The 17,274-nt window shown below is 48.8% G+C and overlaps 2 protein-coding genes across 2 annotated transcripts; one reads left to right on the forward strand and one right to left on the reverse strand.

The window, feature by feature from the left end:
* Window positions 1-781: 781 nt before the first annotated feature.
* On the forward strand, window positions 782-6,053 carry FSCN3 (fascin actin-bundling protein 3). The gene is made up of 6 exons (XM_058569246.1): window positions 782-927; window positions 1,980-2,676; window positions 3,015-3,133; window positions 4,714-4,873; window positions 5,353-5,523; window positions 5,848-6,053. Exons 1-6 carry the CDS (start codon window positions 784-786, stop codon window positions 6,051-6,053), a joined length of 1,497 nt encoding a protein of 498 aa, XP_058425229.1. The 5' UTR covers window positions 782-783.
* Window positions 6,054-10,112: 4,059 nt separating this feature from the next.
* On the reverse strand, window positions 10,113-15,299 carry PAX4 (paired box 4). The gene is given in 12 exon segments (XM_058534666.1): window positions 10,113-10,261; window positions 11,057-11,192; window positions 11,194-11,265; window positions 11,559-11,714; window positions 11,987-12,042; window positions 12,434-12,503; window positions 12,852-12,934; window positions 13,162-13,287; window positions 13,873-13,948; window positions 14,237-14,452; window positions 14,742-14,926; window positions 15,287-15,299. Coding segments are annotated over 12 exon segments (1,338 nt in total).
* Window positions 15,300-17,274: the final 1,975 nt, after the last annotated feature.

Below are 17,274 nucleotides of genomic sequence, written 5' to 3' on the forward strand. Positions count from 1 at the left end.
GAGGCTACTGGCCAACAGAGGCTCTGTGGAGGGGAAGGGCTGGTGTCCTTAGAGGAGGCACTGGCTGTCCGCCCAGCAGAAGGGCAGCTGGGGGTTAGGAGGGTGCTCTGTGCTCTCCCCACTGAGGCCATTCTCCCTACCCGGTTCCTGAGCCTGTCCTTCCTGATGAATATGAGGAATTCGATCCTTGCTGGTCATCTCTCTAGGGTTTTCTCACACTCCCTGAAAAGTACCTTCTGAGACATATCGGCCTCATCCTCCCAAGGGCCATAAAAGTTAATGGATTTTTCTTGGATATCTTGAATTCCAAAACAACTTGAGCCCCAAGGGAGCCAGGCAGAACCTGCTTCCTAGGGAGGAAAGAGGTTGATTTCTATCCTGAGATTAAAATAAAGAACAGACGTGAGGAAGGGGTGGGACTTGCCTGAGGTCACAGGTGATGCCTGGCACAGGCTGAAGGTCAGTTTCTGTCGGAGCTCAGCCTACCTCAGTGCCTGGAGTGGTGTGGGGAGGCACTGGACCAACTTCCTCTGGGCTGAGGACTGACGTGCCTGGGCCAGGGCCCTTTCTTCACTATGGTGGGATAAGAGGCAGCCTTCACAGTCACAATGCTCCCGGGTCACAGAGGTGCTGGGCTCTAGGCCAGCCTCTGCCTGGGAAGTTCCCTCTGGGAACGTCTTTGGTGGGTACTGCGGGCCTGATTCCAGGCCCTATGGCCTGTGGAACCTCACCACTGGGGGGAAGGCTGGGCCGGACGGAGTCATCACACGTGGTACCGGCCCCATGGATGAGGTAGAGTGGACACGAAGACGACCCAAGCCCGAGGACCTAAGGGTTGGGCTCATCAGCTGGGCAGGATCCTACCTCACTTATGAGGCATATAAGAATACAGTCACTGCTACTGCAAAGGGTTTGGGCCGTAGACAGGTAACCAAGCAAATCTGTATTGGAACCAATTTTCTCAGTTGCCAAGCTCTCACGTGTGTGTGTGTGTGTGTGTGTGTCTGGTGACAGCCACGGTGCACTCTTAACCTAATTGATTTCCTAGCCTCTGCCATTGCCAGGACAAGACTCTTCTACTCCAGGCTTTTGCTCACAGGTCTCCATTGCTCCATCTCCCCCTCTCTAAACTTCTTCCACGAGGTGAAGCCTCAGCCCTGTCCTTGCTGCATTGCCTTGCTCTGGCTGCTCCCTACCCTCCATCCTACACAGAGTGGTTGTGTCATCACAAAGAGGAGAGGTGGAGAGCCCAGGCTGGAAGGCAGAACTGTGAGTGTCCAGAGGAAATTGGACCAATGAAATTACTGCAAGGCCTATGTTTCTATTCTGGCTGTAGTCTGAGAATGGGGTACTCTAGAAGCCCTAGGAGAGTTGATCTTCATTTTAGAGAAGGATGTATGCACCTCTGGGATGGTAATACAGAGTGAGGCAGAAGCAAGGTCCTATCGCTTGTAACAGGGTTGATCACAGCTGAAGAAGACAATTGCATCTCGACGGTCTGTGCTCCCATCCTCATCCCTGGAGCTTAGGCCTGCCTGTAAGAGGTCTTGATTTTCTCCTGCCATGTTGTGGAAGTGGCCTTTGGGGATGGAAGTGTGCTATCCAGGGGCAACAGTGAGGAAAAGAGAAGCAAGATTTAAACCAAAGCATTTCTTGGAAAATTAGGTATCGAAGGAAGCGGTCAAGGAAAAGAGAGAGAGGTTTACCTTCTATTAGCTGGAGGAAGTGGGCATCTAGAACTCCTCTTGGAATCTTGAGAAGCCCAATGGCTCCAGTGGTGGTGGTTCCCTGAGATCTTTTGATTACTGTTAGATGAGAGAGTGGAAGAGCTGACAGCAAGGAGGCCGATGTGGAGGGGAAGGTGGTTGGTCTCAATGAAGGTGCTGGGGTGATGCCAGGGGTGATGGTTGTAGGGCTCCTCAGTCTAGTCATCCAGCGGTACATACTGATTTCCCTCTTCTCCCTCCCAATGCCTCCAGACCTGGGAGATCCTGGTAAGCAATGAGCATGACACACAGGCCATGGTACGACTAAGGAGCTTGCAGGGCCTCTACCTTCTGTGCGAGGCAGATGGCAGTCTGTGCTACGGCCGGCCAAGGACAAGCCACCATGGATGCTTCCTCCTCCATTTCCACCGCAACGGCAAGTGGACACTCCAGTGCATAATCAGTGGTCGTTATCTGGAATCTGATGGTGAGGAAGTGTTCTGCAACTCCCAAGTCCTCTCGGCTTACCACATGTGGACCCCCCGGCCAGCCCTACATGTCCACGTGATCCTCTACAGCCCCCTCAACCACTGCTACGCCCGGGCTGATCCCGCCATGGGCCGTGTCTGGGTGGATGCACCAGTTCCCTGCCTAGAGGAATGTGGTTTCCTATTGCATTTCCAAGATGGATGCTACCATCTGGAGACCTCTACACACTCCTTCTTGTCCCACTTAGACCGGCTAGTCTCCCAACCCTCAACACAGACAGCTTTTCACATGCAAGTACGGCCTGGAGGGCTTGTGGCACTGAGCGATGGAGAAGGAGGCATGTTGTATCCACAGGGCACACGCCTGCTCCTGGGCTTGGGCTCCAGTCCCCACAGGGGCGAGGAGTGGTTCATCCTACGGCGCTGCCCTACCTGGGTCAGCCTCAGGTCAAGGGCCCGGAAGTTCCTCTCCACCATCTACGGCAAGTGCTGGGTCCAACACAGCCACGGAGAGTGGGAGGGCTGGCTGCTGAAAAGAGGAAAATGTGTTTGAGATCACCGAAGATTTTTTAACCTGCTGCTAAGGCAGATCCTGGGGTTCCAAGAGAACCTCTTGTGCCATGGAGAAGGGTGATAAAGCAGGAGCATGGTCTTTAGGGAAAAGTGGCCTGGGTCTACTCCAGGCTACTGTGTCCGACAGAAGGTGATGAAGGCTGAGGAGGGAAAGCAGAGGGAACCCCAGCCATAACGCGTGGAGGAGGGGCTGAGACGGAGGGTGAGGCCAGACTCGGGCTCCTTCTGACATGTTCTTCCTTTGCAGATGTTGAGTTGTGTGCTGCCTCTGAGCACTTAACCCAAATGTGCTTGTTCCAGTTTGAATGTGACAAGGAGAGCCCTACCTTGCAGCTTCGTTCACCCAATGGCTGCTACCTAGCCCAGGTGAGACCTTGGCTATCTAAGCAAGAGAACCCATAAGGCCTGAGCTCTCCCTTTCTAGACACATTCTCCTTCTTCAAGGCAGATGACCAGATGGTGAGGTGAACTACGGAAACCCTTGTCAATAAACATTCATTTTCATCCAATAGGGCCTCTTTTTTAAAAAAAATCAACTTTATTGAGGCATAATTTACATACAATAAAATGCACCCATTTTAAGTGTACAATTCAATACGTTTTGACAAATGTATACACCTATGCAACCACGCCACAACCATATCACAAATTAGAGAATATTTCCATCACTGCAGAAATTCCCTCTTGCCCCTTTGCAGTCAGTTCTCCTCTACCCTTGCCCTCCCCACTACCATTGATGTGTATTCTGTCACTATGGATTAGATTTGCCTACTCTAGAATTTCATATAAATGGAATTGCAGTTTTACAGTATGTATGCTTCTTTCACTCAGCATAATGTTTTTGAGATTCATCCATGATGTTACATGTATCAGTAGTTCATTCCTTTGTATTGCTGAGTAGTAGTCCATACTACTACTCATAGACACAAACACAATTGTTGCTTGTTGATGAACACTTGAGTTGTTTTCAGTTTGGGCTATTATGAATAAAGTTGCTATGAACATTCATGTACAAGTCTTTTTGTGAGCCTATATTTTAAGTTATCTTGGGCAAATAGCTAAGAGTAGAATTACTGGGTCACGTGATAAGTGTGTTTAACTTTTTAAGAAAATGTCACACAGTTTTCTAAAGTGACTATACAATTTTACCTTCTAGCCAGTAATGTCTGAGAGTTCTAATTGCTCCACATCCTTACCAATACTTGGTATTGTCTTTTTAGTTTTAGCCATTCTAATGGGTGCGTAGTGGAATCTTATTGTGGCTTTAATTTGCATTTCTCTTATAATTAATCATTTTGAGCATCTTTTCATGTGCTTCTTGGCTATTTCTATATCTTTTCTGTGAGGTGTTTGTTCAAATCTTTTGCCCATTTGTTATTGAGTTGTTTGTCTTATTATTGAGTTGTAAAAGTTCTTTACATGTTCTAAAGTCAAGTCTTTTGCCAAATATATGTACTGTAAATGTTTTCTCCCAATCTGTGGCTTGCCTTTTCATTTACTTAATAGTGTCTTTTGAGCAGCAAGTTTTTAATTTTCATGAAGTCTAATTTCTCCACTTTATAAATGGTTAGTTTTTTTTGTCCCAAAAAATCATTGCCTACCCCAAAGTTGCAAAGGCGTTCTCTTATGTTTTATTCTAGGTGTTTTATAGTTTAGCTTTCACTTTTATGTCTACGATCTGTTTCATAGATTTTGGAGTCTGGGCCAAGGTTCATATCTCTTCATATAGATATCCAGGTCCCTTTTTGATACAGACTGGGAAAATGGGAGAGCTGAGACCACAAAGTATTTTCCAAAAAAGATCTGAAAGCATAAAACATATTCTGGGAGAATGAAAAAGGCTAGTGGGTGGGAGTGGGAAAGGGGGTCTAGGAATAAAAATGTTGAGACGAAAGCTGAGATTTTTGTTCCTTGCTTCCCTTCTCTGTTCCTAATATTCTTTCCAGAGGCGCCACAGGAGAGTGATGGCTGATGGGCACCCGCTGGAGTCTGACACCTTCTTCCGTATGCACTGGAATTGTGGCAGGATCATCCTGCAGTCTCCCAATGGACGCTTCTTAGGTATTGCAGCCAATGGCCTGCTGATGGCCAATGCCACCATTCCAGGTGAGATGAGCAGCCCTCCTGCCAGGTTATTCCAAGTCCAAGATGCTTTCAGAGGGAGCTGGGGTATAATAGAAGGAGCACTGGTGTTGGAGTCAGAAGATTTCGGTCTGTGTGCTTCCTGAGTCACTGAATTTTTGTCATCACTTGGGCAAACCATCGTTGAGCCTCAGTTTCATTGTCTCCCTTATCAATGGAGGTGATATCCAACCTGCTTGCCTCATAGCATTATGATGAGGATTAAATAGATTCACACATCTTAAAGGAAAGAAGAATATTAAAATTCCTTGGGATCCACTCTGTACTAAGTGCTTTCACAGACATTTCACAAGCACCTAGCATAAGACCTGGCACATAGTAAGTGTTCACTAAATGGTAAAATATTGACAATACCTCTCTGCGATTAGTGTCCCCTTTCCTAATTCCATCTGGGAAAGCATCTAGAGGCAGCCCATCCAGTAACTCCTCCCTATTTCTTTCAGGCCCAAATGAGGAATTTGGGATTCGGTTAGCCAACCGTCCCTTCATTGCGTTGCGAGGTCGATATGGGTATGTGGGCACCTCGCCAGAACACGACCTCATGCAGTGCAATATGGATCAGCCTGACTGCATTCACCTGCTGCCCTGCCGCCAGGGCATCTACCACTTCCAGGGTGAGTAGTTCCTCTTTCTCACCCCTGGGTTCACAGTCTAGCCCTACCATAGACCCAACTCAGACTTCAGGGCCTGCCACTCAGGGCCTGCTCATGATAAAAGGGAAAACAGAGTCTCTGTTTGCTTTTATACTTCAAGGCCCCCAGAATGGGTTGGCAGAACAGAAACTAGCCCTCCTGCGTTTCTACAGAGAGACCTGCCAACATAGGCAGAGTGGGCAGTCAGGGAGGGGTGGCATGCCTCCCAGGAGCTTCCTCAGAGGCTGCACTGCTAGAGGACTCCTCTCCCAAATGACCCACTGACCTGAGCTCTTCCTTCCCCAGCACAGGGTGGATCCTTCTGGTCAATAACATCCTTTGGCACCTTTCGACCTTGGGGAAAGTTCGCCCTCAACTTCTGTATAGAGCTTCAAGGTAGCAACTTGCTCACAGTGCTGGCTCCCAATGGCTTCTACATGAGATCTGACCGAAGCGGCACCCTGTTGGCAGACAGCGAAGACATTACCAAAGAGTGTATTTGGGAATTTTAGGTAAGGTAAAGTGGGTAAGGACCTGGGAGTGGGGGAGCAGGAACTGAGGGGCAAGAGAAGAAGGGAGTTGAGTGGGGAGGCATGTGAGAGTAAGACCAAAATGCACCCCTAGGCTGACTTCTGTCCCGCAACTTGATTAACTCCAGACATTTATTCCAAATCTATGCCTTTCCTCTCAGGGCTTCTAAACCTAGACTTGCTAGAGACAGGAGGAGAAATCAGATCTGGATTTCTCACTATTATGCTACACTGACCCATGTGCTTGCAATCAAGCCTACAGGGGACAGGATGAGGTGTATTCGTGTATCTATCTATCTTCATTAAGATGCAGAGTTTTGCTCCATTTTTAAGGAAGACAAGTATGAGCGTATGCTTTCTACCCTATGCACTTTCTATCCCTATGCCCCTGGATCGTTGGCATGCTGATGGCTCCCAGATATTTATCTGCATCCCTTACCCTTCTCCTGAACTCTAACCTCATCTCTTTCCAACTTCCTGATTGACAGTTGACTTGACTTTATCCTGCCATCCCTCAAAATCAGCCTCCTCACCCTCCCCTCCAAAGGTGATTCTTCTGGCCCTCCCCAGGGCCCTCTAGGGCATTGCCATCCTCTCAAATGCTCAGGGTCAAGACCTCAGCACCATGTCTCCTTCCTCCCACTCATTCCCTTCACCAAACCCTGCAAATTCTTGGGTACTTCGTTAATGATGCCTCTTGAGTGCTTGCTCCTTCTTCATTACCATTGCCACTGTGTGGTTCCAAGCTTTTCACCAAAAGCATGCACTGCAACAAAGACTCCCCAGCAGCACTTCCTGCTGCCAGATCCATTCCCACCCAATCTCTTCTCAACACAAAGTTTGCTTTCCTAAAATGCTGCCTCCATTCTGTCATTTCCTGGTCACAACTCTTCAGGGCATGTCTCTGCTCTTAGCCCTGTCGTTTCACAATCTACCTTATTTTCTTGACTTGGAAAGTCATGAGGATGTTGTAGAAAGAGCTTCAGTTTGATATCATATAGACCTGGAACAAAGAACTAGTAAGGCTTGGTCCTTACTAGCTCTGTAACCTTGGGGAAATTGTTTTAACATTTCTAGGCCTTGGCTTCCTTATCTGTAAAATGGGAATAATATCTACTTCATAGGGTGGTGTGAAGGTTAAATGACAATATGAATCTAGATATACACCCACAATGTATATTCACTCCTTTCCTCCATTTTCTACCAGTTTTTTACACAAACCGTTTACTATGGCCAAACTGAGAAAAATAAAATGATATTCCCATCGGAACCTGTTTTCTTATCTATTCCCTGAAGGGTTTTGGATTGAACTAAATTTCTCAGGCTCCTTCCAGGCCTGACATGCTAGGAGACGTTGTATCATAGTGGTTAAGAGCTCATTTCTGGACTCAGAACTCGGTTCTAGTTAGATTTTTATCAGTTAAACTTGTTTGACCTTAGGCAAATGAACCTCTCAAAGCCTATTTCTCATAGGTGAAATCGGAATATAGTATTTGTCTCGTAGAATTGTTGTGTTACATGAGATAATGATTGTAAAATGCTTAGTAAAGAGCCTGGTACATAGCACACTCTCACTGTATCAGAAGTCTTCCCCAATCCAGTTTGAATTCTTAGTAAACCTTACATGTTGACTGTAGCCTCCTTATGAACTCTGATGGTATTTTTTACACCATTAATTTGATTTTTAAAAATAATTTCTGCTGCCTTTTCTTATAAATTAACTTCACATGTCTATATGATCCCTCATCAAGAATAGAACAAATCGCTTTATTCTCTCTCTTCCCTCAGGGTCTTACCAGGTTTTTTCCCTAAAAGCCAGAGATCAGCAAATGACTGACTGAAGGTTTCTATTTCCGCTTCCCTCCCCAGGTCAATGGGATGCCACCTACTAAAATCCAAATCCTCTGGGAGAAACTACTATACTAAACAGAACGGGAACCCCAGAGTCAAGATCCATGAGAAGACTATCTCTTACACAACTTTTCCTACCCAGTTTAGCAAAACACCTGTTTTGAGCAACAATACATCACAAAAGGCCACCCCCAAAACCCTGGTGTGCGTCTGACTCAGTACAGAGTAGGGGTCTGGACATGGGTGGAGACTGAGGCACCAGGCCACTCCAAGTTCTCTCCAGAAGAGGGGAGACCAAATGGTAACCAGTTCTTCCATTGATCTTCCCCATCCCTACTGGAATGACTAGACTTTTCCCAGTGATCCCATGAGAAGCCAGACTTGCCCTGAAGGACTCAGAATCCAGATGTGACTAGATATCATCTTGGTTTAGAAAGAATGAAGGATTATTAATCCTATAGGCACAGGGTAATGGTAATAACACCTTATGCCTATATAGCCCACCCCCTCACCACCACACCCCCAAAGTTTCCCAATCATCCCATCTTATCATTATCTTTGATCCAGTCAGTTGGGCATGACAGGTACTTTCTCCATCACTGCCCACCTTTTACAGGGAGCTGAAGTGATTTGCCCAAGGTTCCATGACTGGGACCTCTGACTCAATTCTTCCATTAGAGTGGACTCTATTGTCCACTACTCTTTCCATCAAAACAGAGCTTCCAAAATGACTGTCATTCTTGCACTGTCTTCATAATTTTGACCTTTACCTACCATCTGCCCTATTAGTGTTTTTATTGACATAGAGTCTTAAGTACGTTTACTTAGAAAGGAATATTTTAATCACTATCATAAAATGGAAGACCAGAATCACTTGCCATAAATAGAAAGTGACTGTAAAAATAAATACAATAAAAACAAAGTGATGTTGTCAAATCCTAGATTTCCCTTCCCTGCCCAAGGCTCAGATCCTGAGGCTCCCTTTCCCTCTGTTAAAAACAAAGTTAACAACCATTACAGAGACACTAAAGACTAGCACCAAAATGAAAACTTTCTCTTTGATGCAATCAGAATCGAAAGGGAGTTGAAAAGGGAATAATTTTCTCATTTCTGACTCAATATTATTTAAAGCAGTGTCCACATGCCTGTTAAAATGTTCTCAAATACCCACAGTGATGCCTGACCCCCCCGCTTTGGGAAAATTGCACCATACCATAATGAGTGCCTGGTTTTTAAGTCCTTTGAGAAGAGAAGCTGAAACAAGAACGTGAAAGAGATTCCATCTGAATAAAGAAAAATGACGTCAGGTTTTTGTAAGTATGTGTCTCCTCAAGAGATATAAAAGAATTTTGTAAAAATTTTAATCCAATAAGTGAAGGTTGAGAACACTAGAGACCAGGGCATCTCTTTTCCTAAAGAGAATTAAGTTCAGGCCAAAGATGTGGACTAGAATATATTCTTCAGAGAGGTAGGACCTTGGAGGTCATTTAATGCAGAATCTCTTCCTCAGCGTTTCATAAATACATATACACACTCAGATGCAAGGGCATGCATGTGCATAGGGACAGACACTCTCTCTCTCTCTCTCTCTCTCTCTCTCTCATGCCCTGTTCCCCACAAGTGGCTATCCGTCCTCCACTTGGTGCTCAGCCGTGGGGCCTCAGGTGACAGCCTCTTCCATTGCTGACATCACTCCTGTCGCTGAAGTGAATGGCTTATTCTCAGACTGCTGTGCAGATTGTCACCCCCACAAAACCTCACTCACTTTCCTGGGTGGTCTGTCCAGCAGGGCCTCCAGCTTGAGGGTAGAGAAGGCAGAGCAGGGGCAGAGCGTGCTCTGTTACCCTTGGAATTTCATTCTAGAGCTGTGCTGTCCCATAGAACTTTCTGTGCTGATGGAAATGGCCTATAATGTTTAATGTCCAGTACAGTAACCATGGGCCACAAGGGACTATTGGGCATTTGATATGTGGCTAGTGTCAGTAAGGAACCTAATTATTCATTTTATTTCATTTTAATTACATTTAAATAGCCACCTGTGGTTGGTGGCTACTTATTGAAGAGCACAGCTCTGGAGTATTTGAGGGTAAAGAGAGCTCTTGAAGGACAACTTCTGGAGCAGTACCTGTCCCAGATAGGAGTAAACAAACGTGCCCCCACTCCCCCCTACCCTGCTTTGTCTCACCATCATCATTCCATCCCCTGCCCTTCAAAAGGAAAAGAATTTGGAGGAATGAGCCCATCCCCCATTCCAAATATCCCCTTCTTCACCCCCTTTCCCCCACGTTTCTCTCTTTCCCTACATCTCAAGGCTTCCCGGGAGGAGCCTAGAGATTTCTCTGCAGAGAGACAACATTGAGAAGATTTTGAACTTACTGCCAAGAAGCAGCAAGCAAACATGCCCAAGAGCATGAGTAAAGGGACAAGCAGAATGTGAAAGACAGCATTTCCACTGTGTTTGCTGCTATGCAAAAAAATAGATATGTAATTAAGGAATTAATGTCTATTTTCTTACATTAAGGAACTATTGTAAATTTTCTTAGGTGTGATAATGGTGATGTCATTATATAAGAAAGTTGCTTAATTTTTGGAGATACATGCTATAGGACTTAGGGGTGACGTGCTGTGTTGTACTATCAGTATGTGTGTATGTGTGCATGTGTGTGGGGACATGAGCACCCAGACACCAAGATAGATACATATATATATACATGCATATGTAGATACATATATACATAGATGCATGAATTAGATAGACTGGATACATACATATATAGTTACATAGACACATAGGTAGATACATTAGATAGATGATAGCTAGATAGATACATACATGCACAGTTACACAGATAGATAAGATAGGTAGATGATAGATCTATATATAACTGTATATAATTATTAAATATAGGGGTGGGAGTATGAGTGCTCATGGGAAAAATGGACAACAGGAACTACTGCTAATTAAAAAAATCTTTTTATTACTGCCAAGTGGAGGCCTTTTAAGGCCAATACAGGAATGTGAGCATGGCTTCTCTGGTGCCTCCAATCAGGTGATGCATAGGAGGGGCAGCAAGGCAGAACCAGGCAAGGTCCACAGAGGAGGAAGAGACACAGGAAGGAGAAGGAGCAATGACCTGCTTGGGCAGGAAGTATTAGATCCTCCCCAGCCCATCTCCTTTCCGCTCTGGCTCTCCTCCCTCGTTCCAGGCCTTGCAGTAGTGGGGAGCCAGGCCAGAGCAAGGCCTGAGGGGCACCAAGACTGGCGATGGGGACAGTGGCGGGAAGGGCAAGGATGGCAAAGCAGTACTGAATCCAGGGAGCTCGGCTATGGGGGGCAGGTAGCCTGCAGGGACGAAGAGAGGGTGAGTTTGTTGCTGCCACCCCACCCCTCAAAGTCACTGATGAGGAGAGGGGCAGACATCGGTTCTCTACCCTGGATATATACACTCGAATCCCAATCCCACCCCCTTTTCCTGCTACACTGTCAATGGTACTATAGACTCAGGGGGCACTAGTCTCCCCAACTTTGTGGGCCGTGCAAGGAATAAGGAAAGCTGTATCAAGGTTCCTTTGATGACCCCAACTGGAGATCCATGCCCTCCTGTGGGTCAAGGAGTCAGTTAGCCCTCCCCACACCCTGCAGGAAGGAGGCCTGGCCTTACCCCAGCAGGCTTGGGGTGGGGTGTCACTCAGATGCCTGTCTGGTGCTGTCCCCCAGCACAGCTGACAGCAGGAGGGACCCAAGGACTCCAAGGCAGGCAGGGCTGCTGTGGGTACACTGCCAGGGGACTGCTAGAAAAAGCAAGAGGAGATCCCCAGCTGCCAGTGATGCTTCCTGTTTAGCAGGACTGGGATCCCAGGGCTGCCCACCCCCCAGGCTATATCCTCTATAACTCCAGAGGGCACCATTCATATCGTAGACTATGAGGATGGCGCTTTCTGGAAGTGTTCACTGTGGGGGCCTGGGGGAGTCATGAATTCTAGCTCAGCCTTCACTGGGAATGGGAGAAGCAGTGAGCCCTTCAGCCTTCCCAGCTCACAAACTCCCCTTTCTTCCTGGATACCTGTGCAGAGACGATCCCTGAGAAAGCACTCGGTACAGTCAGACCCGGGGAAGCACCTACAAGGTGAGGGTGGATCCACTCAGGGGGAAGAACCAGGGTCCAGGAAGTGGGGAGTGGCAGTGAGAGGCACGGGGGTTCTAGGAAAGGCAGCAACTTCTGGCGGGGGTGGGGGGAGATGGATGTTACAACCCTAAATTGCCCTCCTCCCCAAGGCAGGGCCTTGGGAGACTGGGGAAAAGGGATTAAATCCCAGGGATGGTAAACTGGGGACAGTGCAGCCCTTATGGCAGGGACTGTGTGTGCCCAGCATCTAATACAGGGCCTGGCACACAGCAGGTGCCAAGCAAATGTTTGGTGGGTGGATGGATATGTAGGTGGATGGGTAGGTAGATAAGTGGGTGGGTAGGTGGGTGGATGGGTGGGTAGATGGATGCGCAGAGAAATCACCTGAGAGCTGCATATCCCACTTGAGCTTCTCTTGTCGGCGCCATTTGGCTCTTCGGTTGGAAAACCAGACCTGAGGGAGGGCAGAAGCAACATAGCTGGCTGTGCTCTCTGCCGCCTGGCACCTACTGCTCTCACCACGTGTTCCTGGACTCAGAGAGCAGACCCTTCCTCAGACCTGACGTCCTGCCTCCCTGCTCTGGCCTTTGCTCTCTGTCCTCTTCCTCAACTCAAAGACTTGGAGTGAGGAGGAGAGAAGAGCAATCAGCAAAAGGGGAAGAAGGAGCTTCTTATCTCTGATTTCTGCTCCAAACAAATCTGTTTCCACTTCTTACCCCCTTCTCCAGCTCACCAGAAGCCCTGGTGGCACAGATTCTTTCTCCTTGTGGTTTGTCCATACCATGTGGCAGAGCTCACTCACCCTCACCGTGTCCTCAGGCAGAGAGGTGGCAGCAGCCAGCTTTCCACGGGCCACTGCATCAGGATACTGCCCACGCTGGAACTCTGCAGAGATTGAGGCTCACATAGCAAGGGCATGGGGAAAAGAGCGAGGCATGGCTCTCCCTCTCAGACCCCACTTCCCACCTGATACAACCCTAAACAACCCTCCTGCCCGAGGCAGGGCCACCCACAGCCTCCACCCCTCAGCCTTTGTCCACAGCCCTCAGGGTGCTGCCTCCATGTGTCATACTGAGCACCCTCTGACCCACTGTCCGCCCCAGCCCTGGCACCTTTCTCTAGAGCCTCGGCTTGGCCTGGGGAGAAGATAGTCCGATTCCGGTGGCCAGTCCCTGGGTGAGGACCCTGGGGAGCCTCAGAGCCACCAAAGGGAGTGCGAGGAACTGGAGCCAAAACAGCTGCAAAGGGGACAAAGGCTTGTGATGGTGATTCCTCTGGTAAGACGGGGTCCCTCAGTCCCTGGGGCTGTGGACTGGGGACAGCATGGGTGTAAGAGCAGAGCTGAGCTGGTGGCGCTGGCGGAGCATTCACAGTTCCTTGGAGGTCGCTGCAGGGGCACTTGGTGGGAAGCGTGCTAACTGCCGTGGTGGGGTGCATGCTTAGTGTTTTAGGGGAAGCAGCAGCAAGGCTGGTCCAGGTTTGCATGATCCCATAGAGCATGAAGGATGTTCTGAAAAGCTGTGCATGAGGCAGAGGGAGGGTGTGGAAGACCCAGTCCTGCCTCTTCCTCCACAGATCCTGTGAACCTAGGGGCTAGGGGACCTGGGTTCTGCACCAGCCAACAACTAGCTGGTGACCTTGGGTAAGTCACCAGCTCACTGAGCCTCAACTTTCTTCTGCCAGGAGAAAACAAGACTCCCTGACAGGCCTTCCTTATTGTCTTGTTGTGAGGATGATCGAAGAAAGAACTAGAAAGGGCTTTGAGAACTGTCAAATGCTTAGGTTTGGCTCTGATTATCCCTGGGGGCGGCTCCAAGACCCACCTGGTGACCTGAGCTGTGCCCAGGGCAGTCTCTGGTCCTCTTGTAGCGCCCGCAGGACCCGATTAATGGAGGAAACCTGGGGGTGTCGGAGTGTTGAATGGGAAGATGGTGCACAGACCCAGGAGCGCATCCTGAGGATATTTCCCCAATATCCTTTCTCTCCTGTCCCCTCCCACACACGTTCCCAAGGCAGCCTCTTCTCTGTCCCCATGCTTTCTTCTTCTCACCTATCCCACCACCACCACTTTTCAGAAGAGGAACTTATGGGTCAGAAGAGAGCCCAAGAGCCCTGCCCCCCAGCCTGGGATCTTCTCCCCAGATAGCCTGTTTGCCAATCCTGGTGTGGGGCAGGGAGAGCACTTACACTGGGAGTCTTGTCCTGGGTGCAAAGCCCTTCGGCACAAAGCTGGCGTTGGATCTCCCAGGCAAAGAGGGCCGGGCACTCACCCTTCAGCTCGGCGATTCGAGCCACCACAGGGGGTGTGGCCAGACGTGGCTTGCTTCCCCCAATCCCCCTGGGCTCCAAGACACCTGTGCGGTAGTAACGCCCTAGGATCTTGCTCACACAGCCATTAGATACCTGGGTCAGGTGAGAAGCAGAGACAGGTAAGGCATGATGGGCAGAGAGTGAGTGTCCGTGGGATAGAAGGAGGCTACAAGGTGAAGTGAGACTTACTGGACCAGGCCACAGAGTCAAGAGTCCAGCCTCACTTTTGGGAGCATAAAGCTCCCCATCCCAGCCCCCTCTAAGAAGTAGCTCAAGTCCAAAGGCCCTCAAAGTCTGCAACAGCCCCAGTCTCTTGCCTTAAGAGGGGCCCCTTCTTCCTGCTTCTTGTCCCCCTCACTGGGCAAAGTTCCCAGAATACTACCTTAAGGCTCCGTGAGATGTCGCAGGGCCGCATCCCGCTGACTGCTAGCTGCACGATCTGCTGCCGGGTGTCCAGGGGCAGGGGCCGACCATTCACAAAGAGTCCTCCCAGCTGATTCACACCGCTGATCCCTGGGCATGAGAAGGAGGCATCCACATACCACGTCTCCCCTTTCCCTGGCCCACCTGTGGCACAGAGGACCCTCCTGAGAGAGGGTTACTCAGGCCCCTCCAGCCTGGCTTCCCACCATAGAGAAAGTCCTCCTCCAGGCAACTGCTCCCCTTATGCTCCCAGGGTACCCAAAACATGCCACTGTCTCTGGGAGCTGGTTCCTGGGTGAGTCTTTGCTCCGTGGCCATAATGGCCATATGCGCTGACCCTCATGATCTAAGGGAAACAGAGTGGAGCAGGGAGGGAGTGACTGGACAAAGCTCCCCCAGAACACTGGCCAAGGGCAGATGAAACCATGTGGATAGAAGTGGGGCCCTGAGATATTCCCTTCCTTTACAGAATCCCATTCTTCCCACTTCCCCCATTCATCTTACCGTCCTGCGGCATGCTCCGGGCTGAGCCTCCTTACAGAAGGGCAGAAACTGGGAAGACTGGGGAGGGGAGTTCCTCCTGGGAGCTCCTTCTCTGGTCTTGGAGCTGGGCCTGCAATAATCAGGGGTTATTTGGGTGAAATCTCCTGCTTGGAATGGTCTTGGGATGTCGTGTTTTGTGATAGAGGGTCAAGTTTCTAAAGTTTGCCAGTAGGTTGGCTGAGAAAATTCAGATGATCTTTACTTAAGCCCTCCTGTGACAAACTAAAACATCATAGGGCCAGCAGAAAACTAGATCTTTCTGGATGTCCTGATAAGGGCCTGGGAGAGTGGCAGGCCTCTCATTTCTCACACGTCCATTACAAGAGGTCAGGGAGGTGGAAAAGGATGATGCCTCTAGATGCTCTGGCTTTCCCTTTTCCAAATGGACAACTGTTGTCTCTGACCCCTCAAAAGCCTTCTGAGCCCTGGGTGATGCACATGGGCCAGGGCTCCTGACTCCTAAGCTCAGACTCAGTAGGATCTTAGGATATTCTTTGGAGCCAGGGGAGGCATCGGTGACCAAGAATCCCAATTGCCCTGGTTCAAGGCTGGAGACCTCGAGGTCCCCGAGTTAAAGGATCTGCCTTCTCTATCATCAGGCAGCCCCTGAGGTTAGGTTCTCCAAACCACCAGCTAGAAAGCTTCCTTCAGAGCACTGCAGGGGAGAGTCTTGCTCCTATTTTTTATACTCTCCAGGAAGCTCTGGGGAAACACAGGAGCTCAGTCCTACCCCCAGGCATTGAGGCTCCAGGCCCATACACTGGAAGTAGAGATTAACAAGCCTGAAGTCCTGGCTTCTCCTGGAAGACACATCTCTTGGCAGCTTCAAACCTGCTGGGTTTGTTGGTTCCAGTTAATTCTGGAGAGTTCTAGATCTCAAAGTAAAGCTTCACTCTCAGAGACTAGTTCCCTGGGATCAGACACTCACTCATTCAACTATTTATCGAAGGCATGTTGAAGGGAGGGAGCAGGAAGCAGGAGAGAGCTGTGTGCTGACTGACACAGAAGCCATTGTGAGCACAAGAGAGTCTGTGAGCAGCAAGGAACACAGGTCATGGGCCACCATGTCTTTCTCGCTTTGATCAGCGAATAATGAGAGTTGAAGCCATCTTCTTTCATGCCTGGATTCCTGGCAGGGCTGGAGGTCACCCCAGAGAATAGCTTATGCATAGAACTTTCCTGTAATAACCATGCCATCTTGGCTCAGTTAACCAATCTGCAATTATTTACTGAATAAGGTATTAATCATGAGCACGTTGCTGGTAGTTTGGGATGGAAGGAGTAAAAAGAAAAGGGACAAGGTTTTTGCCCTCCAAGAGATTACAGTGCAACCAGGGAGAGGAGACTAGTACAGGTGAAACAACAATGGACTCACAAAGAATGTGGGATCTGGAGCTACTTTTTAAATTCAGCAGCCAGCTTGGCTTTTACTCACTCCTCTCTAGGCAGTTAGAGACACATTCCCCTTCAATGCTCGTCTTTCCAGAAAGTCAAGAAGGAAGGCAGAGGTTTTTCCAAAAAGAAAACTGAGGCACAAATTGGGGTTCCCACAAATCAGGGGCCACCCAGGGAGTAAAACTCAAGGAGATTTAGAGGCCAGTCCCTCACCAGAAGCTGAAATGTCCAGCTCCTAACTCTGGGGCTCTCTTTCTCTGCCCCCACCCCTGCTTCATGTTTGTGTACTTGCCACCAAAGCAATGGAGAGAGGAGAGTGAAGCTAGGAATGTAAAGGGCTCTGCCCAGACGGTGGGGTGGGAGCTCCGAATATCAGCCAAACTCTGAATCTTTGATAGGACTGTGTCCCTCTAAGTGACCAGAGCTCAGAGGAGCTGTGAGGACTCAAATCCAAATCATGTCCAAACCAAAAATCATCATGCCCCAACTCACAAACGGAAACCCCATTCCCAATAGCCACACCACACATTCCCAACATTCATATTAACTTGTCT

The sequence above is a fragment of the Diceros bicornis genome, chromosome 3, assembly GCF_020826845.1.
Source record: "Diceros bicornis minor isolate mBicDic1 chromosome 3, mDicBic1.mat.cur, whole genome shotgun sequence".
NCBI lineage: Eukaryota > Metazoa > Chordata > Mammalia > Perissodactyla > Rhinocerotidae > Diceros > Diceros bicornis.